The sequence below is a fragment of the Peromyscus maniculatus genome, chromosome 1 (genome assembly GCF_049852395.1).
Source record: "Peromyscus maniculatus bairdii isolate BWxNUB_F1_BW_parent chromosome 1, HU_Pman_BW_mat_3.1, whole genome shotgun sequence".
Classification (NCBI taxonomy): domain Eukaryota; kingdom Metazoa; phylum Chordata; class Mammalia; order Rodentia; family Cricetidae; genus Peromyscus; species Peromyscus maniculatus.
This window is the reverse complement of record NC_134852.1, coordinates 25018360-25035000: the sequence shown is the minus strand read 5'-3', so window position 1 is coordinate 25035000 and position 16641 is coordinate 25018360. Positions and strand designations below refer to the sequence as shown.

Genomic DNA, 16641 nt, shown 5'->3' with positions numbered 1-16641 from the left:
CAGACACACACACACAGACACACACATACAGACACACGCAGACAGACACACACAGACACACATACAGACACACACAGACACACAGACAGACACACACAGACACACACACACAGACACACACAGACACACACATACAGACACACGCAGACACACACATACAGACACACACAGACACACACACACAGACACACACATACAGACACACATAGACACACATACATACAGACACACACAGACACACACACACAGAAAACACATACAGACAGACCACACAGATACACACACACAGGCACACACCCCATGCTTGCTGTGAACCAGCACTGTGGCGGCCATTTTCTCCAGAGCAGATCTGTTGAATACATCGAATCTTCCCAGCACTCTTAAAGGTGGGCTACTTTGATTATTTCCTTTTACAGACTGAAGCACAGAGAGGTTTAGGATACTTGCTGAAGGACACAGAGCTGTTGAAGCTTTGATTTTTTCATTCTTTTGGTATTTTTTTTTTTTTTTGAGACAGGGTCTGACCTTATAGCACAGCACAGGTTGGCCTTAAAGTCATAGCATTCCCCTGCCTCTACCTCTGAGTGCTGGGGTGACAGGTGAGTTTTTAAAACCAGGTACAGTTTGCTCTTAAGGATGGAAAAATACCCAGAAAAGTGGCTTGGCCTCATAGCTGGCTACCTGGCAGAGCTGAGAGTGTCCCAACTTCCGCCACGTCCTTCCTGTTTTGACACTGTTGGCTGTGGCTCTGGGCAGTGCCAGACAACCCATAATAGTCAGATGAGAGCGGCAGGTTCCAGCCACTCTGACTTGGGGCTGAGTGTCCCCTCCCACCTAGGTCCTGTTCTCCCCAGCGCACGCTGTGGCATGAATGTGTTTCTTTTTCTCTTTTTAATCCTGGTGTGATCTGACACCGGACGGCCTGGGAACTGAACCTGGGTCCTCTGGAACGTTAGTCAATGCTCTTGACTGCTGAGCCATCTCTCTTTCCCCACGCATGTGTTTCTTATGCATTATCTGGGTCCCAGAGGAGGATATGGACGGAGCCAGTGGAGACTGTCGTCCAAAGTCACAGAGTTGGCTCAGGGCCACAAAGTGTATGAGGCCATCTAGCTTCCCAGAGTCTCCTATCTAGGGGTGGTAGTATTTCGGGACTTGGGCCTAGGAACATTTTGTAACTCAGTTCTGTCTTCTACTTAGCTGACTGATTTTAAAGTAAATTTCTCATCCTCTCTGTGCCTCCTGTCAACTGCAGAATCAGTTTAACAAGACTGTATCAAAATTGGAGGGTTGATGGGATGCTTAGGAGATACAATGTTGAAAGGTGTTTGGGGCCATGCCTGGAACACATACAAAATGCTTAATGAATGGTGTCTCCTGATATGCTAAAACTATTATTTTTGTTGGATCAGGTCATTTTGTTACTGTTTTTAAATTTTAAAATGATTTTTGTGTGTGTGTGTGTGTGTGTGTGTGTGTGTGTGTGTGTGTGTGTGTGCATGCACCTGAGTGCATGTACCACAGAGTCCAGGAGAGGGCGTCAGATCCTCTGGAGCTAGCGTACAGACACCTGGGAGCTGCCCAGCGCCCCCTGCAGGAGCAGTAGTTAAGAGAATTTGCTGCTAGGTGTGGTTCCTAGAACCCTCAGGGTGGCTCACAACTGTCTGTAACTCCAGTTTCAGGGGATCCAGGTCTTCTTTTGACTTCCATGGACACCACGCATGCATGTGGTGCACATACACACATTCAGAAGAACACTGATACACATCAAATAAATAAATCTTAAAGAAAAAACCCAAACAAACAACAAAACACAATAAAAAATGGGGTTTAGGGTAGGAGCTGGATAGATGGCCCAGTTGTGAGCTGCCGTGGGGTTGCTGGCACAGAACCTGGGTCCTCTACAAGAGCAACAAGTGCTCTTGACTATGGATCCGTCTCTCCAGCACCTCCCCCTTTGACACAGTGTCTCCTGTAGTGTTTAGCCTGTGGTGGCTTTGAACCCCTGACCTTTCTGCCTCCACCTCCCAAGCTCTGCAGTTACAGGAGGGCAGGACTAACCGTGCTCCATTGAGACAGCATTTTGCTATGTAAACCCTGACTGACCTAGTAATCACTATGTAGCCAAGCTGGCTTGGAACTCACGGCAATCCTCCTGCCTCACATCTTGAATGCTGAGACTCCAGGTGCATGCCATCATGGCTGGCTTGCTTTCACTTATCCATTTTCTTTCTCTTCTACTCCATTCCAGCCACATTGACCTTGCTATTCCTTGAACTCACCCATCATGCTTTATCTCATTCTAGAGCCTCCTCCTCTTTTAGTTCCTGCTCAGAGGCTAAACGTTCCTTTACCATCTGTGTGTAATTGCACCACAGCCTTCTTCTCTGGGATTGTTTTCTTTCTACAGCATTTTTTTTTGAGGCAGTGTCTTCTGAAGCCCAGGCTGGCCTCTAACTATACAGCCATGGCTGGCCTTGATACTTCTTCCTCATTCAAATGCGCCTCGGAAAATACTGCAAAGCTCTTGTTTGTATCCTCACTCCTTGGTTTTTCCCACTGGAAAATCAGCTGTAAGGGAACAGATTTTGGACTGTGCCTTAGTCCTTGGATTGAGACCCAGAACAATAATAAAAATGCTCAAAAGCTGGGTGTAGTGTTCACCCTTAAAATCCAAGCACTTGGGAAGTAAAAGCAGAAGGATCAGGAGTTCATAGTCATCCTTGGCTACCCAGCATGTGTGAAACTAGCCTGAGCTACATGCAAACCTTTTCCAAAGAACAAAAAGTTCCTGGGAGCTGTGTTTGTGAATGAATAAACCATAGGGAATGCAATGTTCCGTTCTTCCTGCGTTCCCAGTGTTAATACTACTGAAACAATTGCTCCAAGTGGATTTTATTTTTATTTGTAAGAATTTACTCCTGCGTTTATTCACTGAGCATGCTGCCATGCCTTATTCTTGCTGTGCTGTGGGATGTCTTTCTGTATGCTGTGAATATGTGTGGCTCCCATTGGATAATAAATAAAGCTGCGTTGGCCTATGGCAGGGCAGGATAAAGTTAGGCAGTACATTCAAACTGAAGATGAGCTGGAGAAGGGCGGAGTCAGGAGAGACTCCACCAAAGGAGCAACAAGATGCCAGCAGACTGGTAACGCCATGGCCACATGGCAACATATAGATTAATAGGAATGGGTTAATTTAAGATGAAAGAGCTAGCTAGCAAGAAGCTAAAGCCATAGGCCATACAGTTTGTAACTAATATTAAGCCTCTGAGTGATTATTTTATAAGCAGCTTCAAGAGTTTGGGTGGGAGAGATTTGTCCAGACCTCAGGGCTGGGCAGGATAGAGAAACTTCCAGTTACATTGCTGGAATTTTAATTTTTGCAACTCCAAGAGCTTGGGTGTTCTAATGCATTAGCATTCAGGATCTATATGTCCTAATCTGTCATGGGGTTTTAAAACTGCACCTTAGCCTTCCAGGATAGGCATGAGCTAGGATTCTAGTGTTTTAAGGGATTGTTTAGGGTTCCAGCAATCCAATATTCTGACAGGTTGGAGTTCTAAGACAGTGACATCCTAGAATTCCAAGATACAAGGATGGAATGCAGCTCAGTTTTAGAGCACCTGCCTAGAATGCCCCAGTGGGGGCCGGGGGTATGGCTCAGTGGTAGAGCCCCTGTCTAAAATCCCCCAGTGAGGGGCTGGGGGGTGTGGCTCAGTGGTAGAGCACATGTCTGGCACCTGTGAGGCCCTGGCTTCAATCCCAGTACTTTGTGGTGTGTAAAGGGTTATGTACTAGAATTTCAAGATGTACACAAGTCTTAGCATTTCTGGAATTCAGTTTGCTGTTCTTATATTTTGGAATTCCACGTGCTAATGAGATAATTATTTCTTTCTTAATTGTTTCTTTTCCTGTGATAATATATTCAACAGCTAGATGTGGTGGCATATGTTTTTTGTTTTTTGTTTTTGTTTTTTTTTTAAATCCCAGCACTTGGGAGGCAGAGGCAGGTGGATCTCTATGAGTTTGAGGCCAGCCTGGTCTACAAAGCAAGTTTCAGGACAGCCAGGGCTGTTATACAGAGAAACCCTGTCTTGAAAAACAAAACAAAAGAAAAAAGAAACTAATGATGAATGTATGCCACCGTCCAGAATGCTTTTCCCACTTATTTTTTTTAATCTCATTTAAAAATCTTAATTTTTATTTTATGTATTTGTGTAAGTGTGTGTATGCCGCTTGGCACACGTGTGGAGGTCAGAGCATAACTTTCTGGCGTCAGGTCCCTCCCACAATTAACACAGATGTTCTCACATCAGTTAGCACAACAAAGATAGACCCCCATCTCCCAGATGCTTCCAGAATCTGTCAAGTTACCAGTTGACAATAACCGTCACAGAATACTGGTACCCTGGAGTGTAGGCACGCTAACACCACAGCATTGCCCTCTCTAGTATGGACTAGTCCTATCCCGGAGTCGCTGGGCCAGCGCTGTCCCGGAGCCTCTGGGTCAGCCCTGCCCCGGGTCATCTCTGTCCCGGAGCCTCTGAGTCAGCCCTGCCCCTGAACAGCAAGGCTCTCGAAGTTTTCCCACTGATTTGTCCTTCTTTCTGTCCCCTGCAGGTGTCTGCGGCCAGGATGATGAATCATACCACCAGCTCCGGGGATAATTACGAGTATGATTACGAACTTTACCATGATCTTCCGGATGTCCCCGTGGACTGCCCAGATGGGAGCTGCATCTCTAGTGATTTCTACCTCATAACCCTGCTTCTGCTGTATGCAGCCATCTTCCTGGTGGGTGTGCCAGGCAACACCATGGTGGCTTGGGTGACCGGGAAAGAGTCCCGCCACAGGCTCGGGACCTCTTGGTTCCTGCACCTGGCCGTAGCTGACTTGCTTTGCTGTGTGTCTCTGCCCTTCCTGGCTGTGCCCATTGCCCAAAAGGGTCACTGGCCGTATGGGGCAGCAGGCTGCTGGCTGCTGCCCTCCCTTACGGTCCTGTCTATGTATGCAAGTGTGCTGCTCCTGACGGCCCTCAGCGCTGACCTCTTCCTACTGGCTTTGAGGCCCTCCTGGAAGGCGGCTGATCGCCGGAAGCTCGTGGTGCGGGCGGCCCAGGTCTCTTCCTGGATGTTGGCCCTGCTGCTGACGGTACCCTCAGCTGTTTACCTTAGGCTGCTTCAGGAGCACTTCCCTTCTCGGCTTGTGTGTGGCATAGACTACGGGCGATCGGTGGCTGCAGAGGCCACCATTACCACGTTTCGATTTCTCTTTGGCTTCCTGGCGCCATTGGTGTTTATGGCCAGTGGCCACAGCATCCTTCAACGGCAATTGACCCGACGTCACTGGCCACTGGGCACAGCTGTCGTGGTGGGGTTTTTCATCTGCTGGACCCCGTACCACATCCTGAGGGTCATAATCGCAGTGGCTGAGCCTTCCTCCTCATTCCTAGCCCGGGTCTTGGAGGTTGAGCCTCTGGTTACGGGCCTGGCCCTCGCTCACAGCGCTGTCAATCCTATAATGTTTTTGTACTTTGGAAGGAAACAACTCTGCCGGTCACTCCAGGCTGCCTGCCGCTGGGCCCTGAGGGATCCACAGGATGAGGAAAGTGTGGTGAGCAAGGTGTCCACCAGCCACGAGGTGACGTCTGAGATGGCCGTGTAGGCAAAAGGGCTTTGAATTTCCTAGGCCATTTCACAATCATGCGGCTTCAGGCATAGCTGGATCCAGGAGCTCAGGGACTGCTTTTGTTCTTCATTCAACAAACACTCATTGTGCACTCGCTTGTGCAAAGCCCTGATATAACAGGCGCTGGGTGTGGCCGTGGCTGGAACCAATTCCTGCCCCCAGGAAGAATGAGCACTTTGCAGAGGAAGACAGATAGGAAGCCGTTGAAGGAATATGGAATATGTCAAGGGTGAGATGTTCCATAGAACTAAAGAACGTGCTGGGGAGAAGGCTCAAGTGCCTGCTGTACAAACAAGAGGACCCGGGTCGGAGCCTCAGCCCCTACCCAAAGGCTGGGTATGGCAGCACGCCTATAACCCCGGCACTGAGGGAATCGGTGGGTCCCGGGGCTCCTCTAGCCAGCCTGTCTAGCCCGATCAACAAGCTCCAGGGAGAGACCCTGTCTCAAGAAACAGAGTGGAGCAGGCCTGGTGGTGATTCCTTTAATGACAGCGTTTGGGAGGCAGAGGCAGGAGGATCTCTGTGAGTTTTAGGCTCTCCTAATCTACTTAGTGAGTTCCAGGTGGGGAGCACTAGATGAAGATATCCAACCTTGACCTTAGGCCTACAGACCACACACACACACACACACACACACACACACACACACACACACACACACACACGGTGGGGCAGCCTAGGTCAGCCAGGCTACCACCTTGAGAAAAAAGTAATGACTGAGCTCAAATCTGAATAATGGAGAGAGGATCCACACTTAAATCTGTGGAACTATGCCAAACAGACAGTGCAAGTGCCCCTGAGGGTGCCTCCTCCAAGAAGCCCTCCATGACTTGCATCCCTCCCAGGGACAAGGGCTCCTCCTTTCTTAAAATCTCTTTAACACAAATGCCCAGATGAACTATACATTCTCCAAAGGTGAGAGACAGACTTACTCCATCTTTTAAATTTTTGTAGTATGTGTAATTATTTATTGTCTGTGTCAGGAAGGGGCAGGGGTGGGGTGTGTGTGTCATGTTGGTCCTGAGGATCAAACTCAGGTCGTCAGGCTTGGCTGCAGGCACCTTTACCTACTGACCCATCTTACCAGCCCCAACCTGTACTTGAAAGATTTCCTGTGCCCTACCTACCCTCAGTCCTGCAGCCCCTTATAAAAAAATCACTCAGAGGCTTAATATTAATTACAAACTGTGTGGCCTATGGCAGGCTTCTTGCTAGCTAGCTCTTTCATCTTAAATTAACCCATTTCTATTAATCTATGTATCGCCACATGGCCGTGTTGTTACTGGTCTTATGTGGTAGGCTGGCCTCTCCTTCCACTCTTCTATTGATCTACACTTTTTCAAGATGGGGTTTAGCCCTGGCTGTCCTGGAACTAGCTTTATAGACTGCGCTGGCCTGGAATCACAATGTGGTGCTATATTGTGTACCTAATAGACTTGCCTGAGGGTCAGAGAAGCAGAACAGCCAGCCACTAGTTCTCACCTCTACAAAATCTTCAGCCTAAAGAGAGTGAGTTCCTGTTTCCTCACGCCATATCTACCTTTCTCTGCACTGCCATATTACTTCCTGGGATTAAAGGCGTGTGTGCTTCCCAAGCAAAGGCATGAGATCTCAAGTGCTGGCATTAAAGGTGTGTGCCACCACTGCCTGGCTCTGTTTCTCTCCTAGACTGGATCAATCTCATGTAGCCCAGTGTGGTCTGCCTCCCGAGTGATAGGATTAAAGGTGTGTGCCACCACTGCCTGACCTCCAAGTCTAATCTAGTGGCTGGCTCAGCCTTATCTCTTCTCCCGTCCCTTGGCTTAGAAAGTACGTATTTTCTCTGTCTAAACTCTCATTTTTCCAACTAGTCTGTGGGATCCTTGATATTGCTGATGCCTTTTTTTCTGTTAGTTAGTTTTTGAGGATCTTTAAACAATTTTATTTAAAAAATATCATATAGGTATATATTGTACATTGAGCAGATCCCTGACACTTACCCAAATTTTGCAGGATTTTAACACCTATGGTATACGGTGCCCACCAACTCTCCTCTACAAATCCCTATGGCTTGGTTTGGCTTTGGTTATCTTTATTTAGTAATTTTTTTTTTGAGATAGGGTCTCATATAACCCAGGCTGGCTTTGAACTTGATATGTAGCTAAGGATGACCTTCAACATCCCCTGAGTGCTGGGATTACAGTCCTGCATCACCACACCTGATTTATGTGGTGCTGAGGATGAGACCCAGGGCTTTATGCATGCTAGGCAAGTCCTTTACCAACTGAGCCGCACCTCAGGTCCTCACCAGGGATTCCAAGCCGATGACCCAGTACTCCGTCATGTTTCCAGCGTGTTTCCCCTCACTGGGGGATTCTAGGAGGATGTCCTTGTGCTGAGCTCCACCCCCAAACCTCCTTGAACAATGTATGCACCTGTTGAAAAAGTTCAAAGAACGTCTGGTTAGGTTACTGGGACCAGGGAGCCTTTTCAGAAGGACTTTTTCATTTTTTAAATAAGATAATTAAAAAATAAGACACATTTTGAAAGTTTCCATTTAAATTCTTTGGCCTTAAAAAAAATGAAGGAGAAATTTCATTTTTTCCAAATTTCACAGTTTCTAAAAGTATTCTGTGTAATTATACATAAAATCTCTTGATGTTAAATAAACTGGTTGTTGTTTATTGTAAATGTTGTTTAGTGTAAACTTTCTCTTGCTCAGACTGTTATGTAATCCTGTCTCCAAACTGAAACAAGAGGTAATCCTTAAGAGTGAGGGAGTAAACAACTCACAAGTCTCAGGATGTTCCTGAAACTGACCACACATACCAGGTCCCTTCTTCCCCATGTGCCACCAATGCCAGGTGACGTCCTCCTGTTTGTGTGGCAAATATTTTACCCACAGAACCATCTTGTAGCCCCTATTTGTGTGGTTTTGAAAATCTGTTTGTTTTCTGAGACAGTGTTGCTTTCTCTCTATAGCCCAGGCTGGCCTGCAGACTCCCAGCAGACCTCCTTCTCCAACTTCTCAAGTAAGTACAGGGGTTACATGCCCACACTGCCACATCTGGCTTGTGCTAACTTCTTAAAATAAAAATAGTGATTTCTGGCTGGGCAGTGGTGGTGCACACCTTTAATCCCAGCACTCAGGAGGCAGAGCCAGGTGGATTTCTGTGAGTTCGAGGCCAGCTCCAGGACAGGCACCAAAACTACACAGAGAAACCCTGTCTCAAAAAACAAAAACAAAAACAAACAAACAAAAATAGTGATTTCCTTAAGTTTTCAGTGAATCACATCTGTTGTTAGTTGTTTTTGCTCTTTTGGGAGGGCCTGCTACCCAGCTCCCAAATAAATCATACGCGGAGGCTTAATCTTAATTATAAATGCCTGGCCTTAGCTTGGCTTGTTTATTGCCAGTTTTTCTTAACTTAAAATGATCCCATCTACCTTTGGCCTGTGGGCTTTTTCCTTTTCTTACTTCTGTAATCTTACTTTTACTCTTTCTTTGTGGCTGGCTGTGTGGCTGTGTGGCTGTGTGGCTGTCCCCTAGCATCCTCCTCTCTGTTCTCTTGCTCTTTCTTCTTTCTAGTCATTCTCTCTGCCTGCCAGCCCCACCTATCCTTTCTCCTGCCTCGCTATTAGCCTCACAGCTCTTTATTAGACCATCAGGTGTTTTAGACAGGCACAGTAACACAACTTCACAGAGTTAAACAAATGCAACATAAACAAAAGTCACACACCTTAAAATAATATTCCACAACAGGGATCACATGCCCACACCACCACATCTGGCTTATACTAATGTCTTAACATAAAAATAGTGATTTCCAGCCGGGCGGTGGTGGCGCACGCCTTTAATCCCAGCACTCGGGAGGCAGAGCCAGGTGGATCTCTGTGAGTTCGAGGCCAGCCTGGACTACCAAGTGAGCTCCAGGAAAGGCGCAAAGCTACACAGAGAAACCCTGTCTCGAAAAACCAAAAAAAAAAAAAAAAAAAAAAAAAAAAAATAGTGATTTCCAGTGAGTCACATCTCAGTGATTTTCCAAGAACTGCTTGTCATAAAATGGTTCTGGTGGTCAGCGGTGGCTTCCTATTTGACTATAGATTTGCCATTTATTTCCTTCATTTTTTCTTTTAAAAAATGTAGTTTGCTGGGTGGTGGTGGTGCACACCTTTAATCCCAGCACTGAGGAGGCAGAGGCAGGCAGATTTCTGGGAATTTAAGGGAAGCTTGCTCTATAGAGTGAGTTCCAGGACAGCCAGGGTTACACAGAGAAATCCTATCTCAAAAAATAAAATAAAAATGAAAAAAAAATGTAGTTCTTCTTTGAAAGACTTAAAAAAAACTTAGTTTATTCTGTCTTCTTTTGATAATTATGTCTATTTGGTTCCTAGATGAGTTGTTTTCTGATTTTTTTTTAACGTGTGTGTGTGTGTGTGTGTGTGTGTGTGTGTGTGTGTGTGTGTGTGTGTAGTGCAGTGCCCTTGGAGGCCAGAAGAGGGCATTAATCTCCTGGAGCTGGAATTACAGGTGGTTGTGAACTGCTGATGTGGATGTTGGGAACTGAACTTGGGTTCTCTGCAATAGCGGTCATCTGTGGGGCTCCCCTGTTTTCCAAAAGTCCGATACTAATGTCCAGATTCTCACTCAACACTCATTGCTATCTGGTCTGGTAGTTTGAAAGATGTGTCCCCCAAAGGCCCACTTACTTGAACACCTGATCCCCAGTTGGCAATGCTGTTCTATTGCTGTGAAGAGACACCATGACCAAGGAAACTCTTATAAAAGAAAGCATTTAATTGTGGGCTTGCTCATAGTTTTAAAGGGCTAGTCCATAATCAAGGCATGGTGCTGGTGCAGTAGCTGAGAGCTTTATATCCTGATGAGGGAGGGAGGGAGGGAGGGAGGGAGGGAGAGAGAGAGAGAGAGAGAGAGAGAGAGAGAGAGAGAGAAAGAGAAGGCTTGCTGTGGGCTTTTGAAAGCTCAGATCCCACCCCCAGTCACATACCTCCTCCAACAAAGCCACACCTTCGAATCCTTCCCAGTTTCATACAAATATATGAGTTTATAGGGATCATTTTTAATCAAACCGTCACATTTAGTTTGTGCATTGCTAATGATGGAACCCAGAGTCTTGTGCAATAGTAGGCAAATGCTCTACTGAGCAGCATCCTAAGTCCCCCAAAACTTTTTGAATGTCGACTAGAAGAACAAATAGGAAATCCCACACTAGACCGCTTATGACAGGTTGTAGTCAAAATGTGTGTGTGTGTGTGTGTGTGTGTGTGTGTGTACTCATGCTTACTATCAGAGTACTCAAGAAGTAGATGCAGAAGGATCAGAAATTCAAGGCCATCCTCAGCTACATAGTGAGTTTGAGCCAGCCTGTGCTATAGGAGACTCTGTCTCAAAAACCAAAACCTGAGATTAGGGAGATGGCACCCCAGTCACTGACTATTCTTAGCACTGACTATTCTTCCTGAGGACCTGAGTTCAATTCCCAGCACCCCCATGGTGGCTCACAAACATCTGTAACTCCAGTATCAGGAGATACAATGCCCTCCTCTGGCGTCCTTGGGCACTTGCATGCACATGGTGCACATATAAATATGCAGGCAAACACTCATACATCTAAAATAAATCTTCCAAAACAAAACAAGCCCCAAACCTAATCCAAAAGCAAACCAACCAACAACAAAACTCACAGTCCCCTCAAACCATGGTGTAAGAGTTACCTTCAAGCTTGTGGTGGTTTGAATGAGAATTGCAGAGTTAAAAACCCAAGAGGTCAGAGCAGTAGCTGAGAGCTGAGCTTACCCTTCACTGCCGCTGCTGTCCTTCCTCTCAGCAAGAGTGCTACTTCCTGTGCATCTGTCTTTTTATAGACTTTCTGTTCTGCCTTCTCATTGGTTGTAAACCCAACCACATGGCCTCCACGTCACTGCCCATCTATACAGACCTCCAGGTCTTCTATGGTTGGTATTGAGATTAAAGGCGTGTATCTCCATGCTGGTGGTGTCCTTGAACACACAGAGATCTGCCTGTCATGTGATCGGGATTAAGGGCGTGTGCTACCACTGCCGGACTTCTGCCATGGCTTGCTATCTGCTCTGACCCCCAGGCAACTTTATTTTCTAACATACAAATAAAATCACATTTCAGTACAAATAAAATATCACCATAGAGAATGGCCTGCATGGGCTGGTAGGTTTGAATGCTTGGTCCACAGGTGGCAAAACTGCTTGGGAAGAATTAGGAGGTGCAGCTTTGTTGGAGGAGGTGTGTTACTGGGGGTGGTATTTGAGGTTTCAAAAGCCCACACCATTCCCAGGTAGCTCCCCCGCGATCTCTCTCTGCCTCCATCTTTCAGATCAGGTGTGAGCTCTCAGCTACTGCTCCAGTCCATGCCCACCTGTTGCCATGCTCCCTGCCACGATGGTCATGGACTCATCTTCTGAAAGTGTAAGCCAGCCCCTGATCAAATGCTTTCTTTTAGAAGTTGCCTTGGTCCTATCGTCTCATCACAGCGAAAGAAAAGTAACTAAGACAAGGGTCTGTGAGTAGGGACATATGAAGTGGTGTTCTGTATTTAGGCCTGAGTCATATCTCTAAGGTATCTCATTTTATAAATCTATGTTAATATTCCAAGATCTGAAAGAAATCTGAAATACTTCTGGTCCCAGGCATTTTGGATCGGGGACAGCCAACACATAGGCACCAAACACAATGATTTCCCCATCTTTTTCATTGCAGTGGTCACAATTCCAGTCACTTGGGCCCGAATCTCCACCATGTCCTCTTCTATTTCACTGGCCCAACTGACATCATTCTTCACTGTTCTGGGGTCACTACCCTGGTCTTCTTTTTTCTCATCTTGGTTTCTGGGATAGCCGTTTTTTGGTTGTCAACTTGACTTCATCTGGAATGAACTATAATCTAGAAATGGAGGGCACACTTGTGAGATTTTTTTTTTTTGATTGGTTTGAAGTGGGTGGATCTGTTTCTGGTCTACCTTCAAGGCAGGATTTTTATCTAGATCTATCTATCTATCTATCTATCTATCTATCTATCTATCTATCTATCTATCTATCTATCTATCTATCTATTGTGGTGGTATTCTAATTGTACTGAAATGTGATTTTAATTGTATGTTAATAAATAAAGTTGCCCGGGGGTCAGAGCTATTAGAGCTTCCATAGACAGAGTGTGGCGGTGGTGGCGTATGCCTTTAATCCCATAGATCTCTGTGTGTTCAGGGATACAGCCAGCATTGGAGACATATGCCTTTAAGACCTGGGGGGGTGTACATACAGACAGTGATGAGGCAGTCACGTGTTTGGGTTTACAACCAATGAGAAGGCAGAACAAAAGACTATGAAAAGATGAACAGACAGTAAATAGCTCTCTTTCGGGAAGCTAGGACCACCGCAGGAGGAAGGGTGAGATTTTAGCTCTGAGCTCTGACCTCTTGGCTTTCTCTTTTACATTGGTTCTGTGTTTCTTATTTAATAAGACAGTTGGATACATCTACAATCTATCTATCTATCTATCTATCTATCTATCTATCTATCTATCTATCTATCTATCTATCTATTTTCTAGACAGGGTTTTTCTGTATGGCCCTGTCTGTCCTGGAATTTGCTCTATAGACCAGTCTGGCCTTAAACTCAGAGACCATCCTGCCTTTGCCTCCTGAGTGCTGGGATTAAAGGTATGCTCCACCACTGCCCATCCTTGATCTGGATCTTGAAGAGGGAGGACTCACACCTTTAATCCAGATTCTGAGGCAGGAAGACACACACATTTAATCTGGGCCACACCTTCTCCTGGAAGTCTATATAAGGACATGGAAGAAGGAAGCTTTGCTCTTTGTCTCCTTGCTCTCTCCTTGCTAGCAAGTCCATTCCTTCACTGGCATTGGAGCCTACTTCTTCAGGATTCCAGCATCTACTGGAGACCAGCTGAGACATCCAGTCTTGTGGACTGAGCAACTTCTGGATTCTTGGACTTTGTGTTCACAGCCAGCCATTGTTGGATTAGCTGGACCATAGCCTGTAAGTCATTCTAATAAACCCCTTTTCTATATAAAATAGAAAGAGAGATTCATTCTATAAGTTCTGCTGCTCTGAGAACCCTAATACAGTGTCTTACTGTCTGTTTCTCACATGGGCACTAGATCCTATCTAAAGTCCTTCCTCTACTCAAATTCTTCCATGGCTTCATTCCCCCTCAGTTCACAAGGCAAAGTCCTTACCATGGTGTCTGCGATCTCTCCTCCCCCTTTCTCTGTCTCATTGCCAAGTTGTTTCCTCTCCTCCGTCTGAAGCCTTGCTCTTCAGTGTTCCTTGTTTGCTTGCCTCGCTTACAAGAGACCTTGGAATTGATCCTCAGCTCCAAATAAACCTGCATGGGTTGATACAAGCCCGTAAGACCAGAACTTAGAAAGTGGAGGGCAGGCGGGTCAGGTCATCTTCAGCTACATGAGACCCTGTTTCAAAAAAAAGTGCACAAACTTTTTTTTTCACTGCTTGCTGTACATACAGCCACTCACTAAATGGTAAATCTTTAATTTTGATTATATACTTCCAAATTGTCCTCCTTTATCCTTAGGATAGCACTACCCTTGGAAGGGTACAGCCTTAGAATCTGGGGTTGCGTCAATGCATGGAGTAGACTTTGGGGAAGAAAATAGATGAGGTCTCTGCTCCTAGGGAGCTCACCTCTTTTTTTTTTTTTTTGGTTTTTCGAGACAGGGTTTCCCTGTGTAGCTTTGCGCCTTTCCTGGAACTCACTTGGTAGCCCAGGCTGGCCTCGAACTCACAGAGATCTGCCTGCCTCTGCCTCCCGAGTGCTGGGATTAAAGACGTGCTCCACCACCGCGGTGGGAGCTCACCTCTTACTAGAGGATGCAGGGATGGTCACAAAACCAAGAGTAAATAGGACATGGTGAAGCACACCCACTATCCCAGCACTCAGGAGACTAAAGTGGGAAGGTCATGAGTTGGAACCTGACCGAAATAGGAAGCTGTTGTCTGAAACACACAAGTGAATAAATAAAATATTAAGCAATATTGTCTGCCATTTGGGAAACACAAAAAGGAACAGAGGGCGTGGAGGGATGCTGCTTGTAGAAGCAAGGTCAGAGACAATAGATTCAGTGAAATAATACTTGAGTGGAAAACAAGAAAATGAGATTCATGGAGAAGCTGAAAGGACCAAGCAGACACCACTCAGGCTTCTCTCAGAGATCAGGCCTCAATTTCAGTTTCCTGAGACTTGAGCAAGCAGTTTCTGGGAGGGCCATGAACAAAAGACATAGTCCTTGCAGTAGCTCCCTTTTTGCACGTACTCTGACTGCTCAAGGTTCAGCCAGTTGTTTACTGTCTGGGACCCCTCACCAACTTAGAGCTACGTGCATGAGTCAAGGACAGAGCCCGGGCCACTGGGCCAGCCCCCACAGTCAGTACATGCGAGGTCAGCCAGCCCCCATGGCGGCTCAAGGACAGAGCCTGGGACTTGTCCAGGCCTGCCCAAAAAGGATAACTGTAACCCCCAACCAGTAAATTCAAAGGTTACATACCCTCACCCAATCCTATGATGCAAAGGCTTGTACCACCTGCTTGCGGGTTTTCCCTTTAAAAACCCCTCACCCTGAGAGCTCAGGGCCGTCCTCCTTCACCTGCTGTGTCGGAGTGCTGGGCACAGACCAAGCCTGGGCTTGCTTGTAATCAATAACCCCCTGTGTGTTCTGCATTGGATATCGGCTCTGTGGTGGTCTTGCTCGGGGGTCTCGTGACCAGGCACAACAAAGCCTGATAGGGAAGTATTATCAGAAGAGGAAGCAGAAAATGCAAAAGCTGAGCTACATACAGCCCAGCCTGGTTTATATTTATGTGGTTTTTCCAGACAGAGTATGTAGTCCTGGCTGTCCTGGAACTCATTCTGTAGACCAGGCTGGCCTCTGCCTCCTGAGTGCTGAGACTAAAAGCACGCACCACCACTGCCTGGCTAGGTTTATATTATATTATATTATATTATATTATATTATATTATATTATATTATATTATATTATATTATATTATATTATATTATATTATATTATTTATTTATTATGTATACAGAAGAGGGTACCAGAGGTATTTATTTATTTATTTATTTATTTATTTATTTATTTATTTATTTATTTATTTATTTATTTATTTATTTATTATGTATACAGAAGAGGGTGCCAGATCTCATTACAGGTGGTTGTGAGCCACCATGTGGTTGCTGGGAATTGAACTCAGGACCTGTGGAAGAGCAGTCGGCGCTCTTAACCTCTGAGCCATCTCTCCAGCCCCTGACTAACTAGGTTTATATATTCATATGTATACTTTTCAGTGTTTTTTTTTTTTTTGCAACAAGTTTGAAAAAACAGGTATTCTTAAGCTATGAATGGGGAAACTGAGGCTCAGTTCCCCAGCGATTGGTACATCTAGGAGTACTGAGTAGTATTCTCTGGAGTCTTTTCTCACCCATTTAGTCATTAATTCAACATTTGTGGCTCTGTAGCAGGCTTTGAGGGACGCAAGGCTGACCAGCACAGAACTGGCCCCTGACTTCAGGGTGCTGGGGTCAGATCTGACGGCGTATTAGTGAGTTATATTAATAGAGTGATCACATGAATGCTTTATTAACTTAATTAATTTTTTTTTCTTTTTCTTTCTTTCTTTTTTTTTCTTTTCTTTTTTTTTTTTTTTGAGACAGGGTTTCTCTGTGTAGCTTTGCGCCTTTCCTGGGACTCACTTGGTAGCCCAGGCTGGACTCGAACTCACAGAGATCCGCCTGGCTCTGCCTCCCGAGTGCTGGGATTAAAGGCGTGCACCACCACCGCGCGGCCTCTTAATTAATTTTCGATCACATGAATGTTTACTAGCTTAATTTTTGAGATGGTCTCAGTATGTAGTCCTGGATGACCGGGAACCCACTA

General features: G+C 45.7%; 1 protein-coding gene across 3 annotated transcripts in view; it reads left to right on the top strand.

The window, feature by feature from the left end:
- The window catches only part of C5ar2 (complement C5a receptor 2), a 14580-nt gene extending 4909 nt beyond the window's left edge, over nucleotides 1–9671 (top strand). The window contains exons 1-3 of one of the 3 annotated variants that reach the window (XR_013051308.1): nucleotides 1–386; nucleotides 4624–8534; nucleotides 8653–9671. The exon at nucleotides 1–386 is cut by the window's left edge and continues 561 nt beyond it. Coding sequence is in view for 1 of the 3 variants with exons in the window: in XM_006991484.4 (XP_006991546.1) it covers nucleotides 4639–5667 (1029 nt within the window). In the remaining 2 variants the exon portion in view is untranslated. Of the gene's footprint in view, nucleotides 387–4623 lie in introns of all 3 variants that reach the window. The other 2 variants (XR_013051305.1, XM_006991484.4) reach the window with 2 other exon arrangements.
- Nucleotides 9672–16641: the final 6970 nt, after the last annotated feature.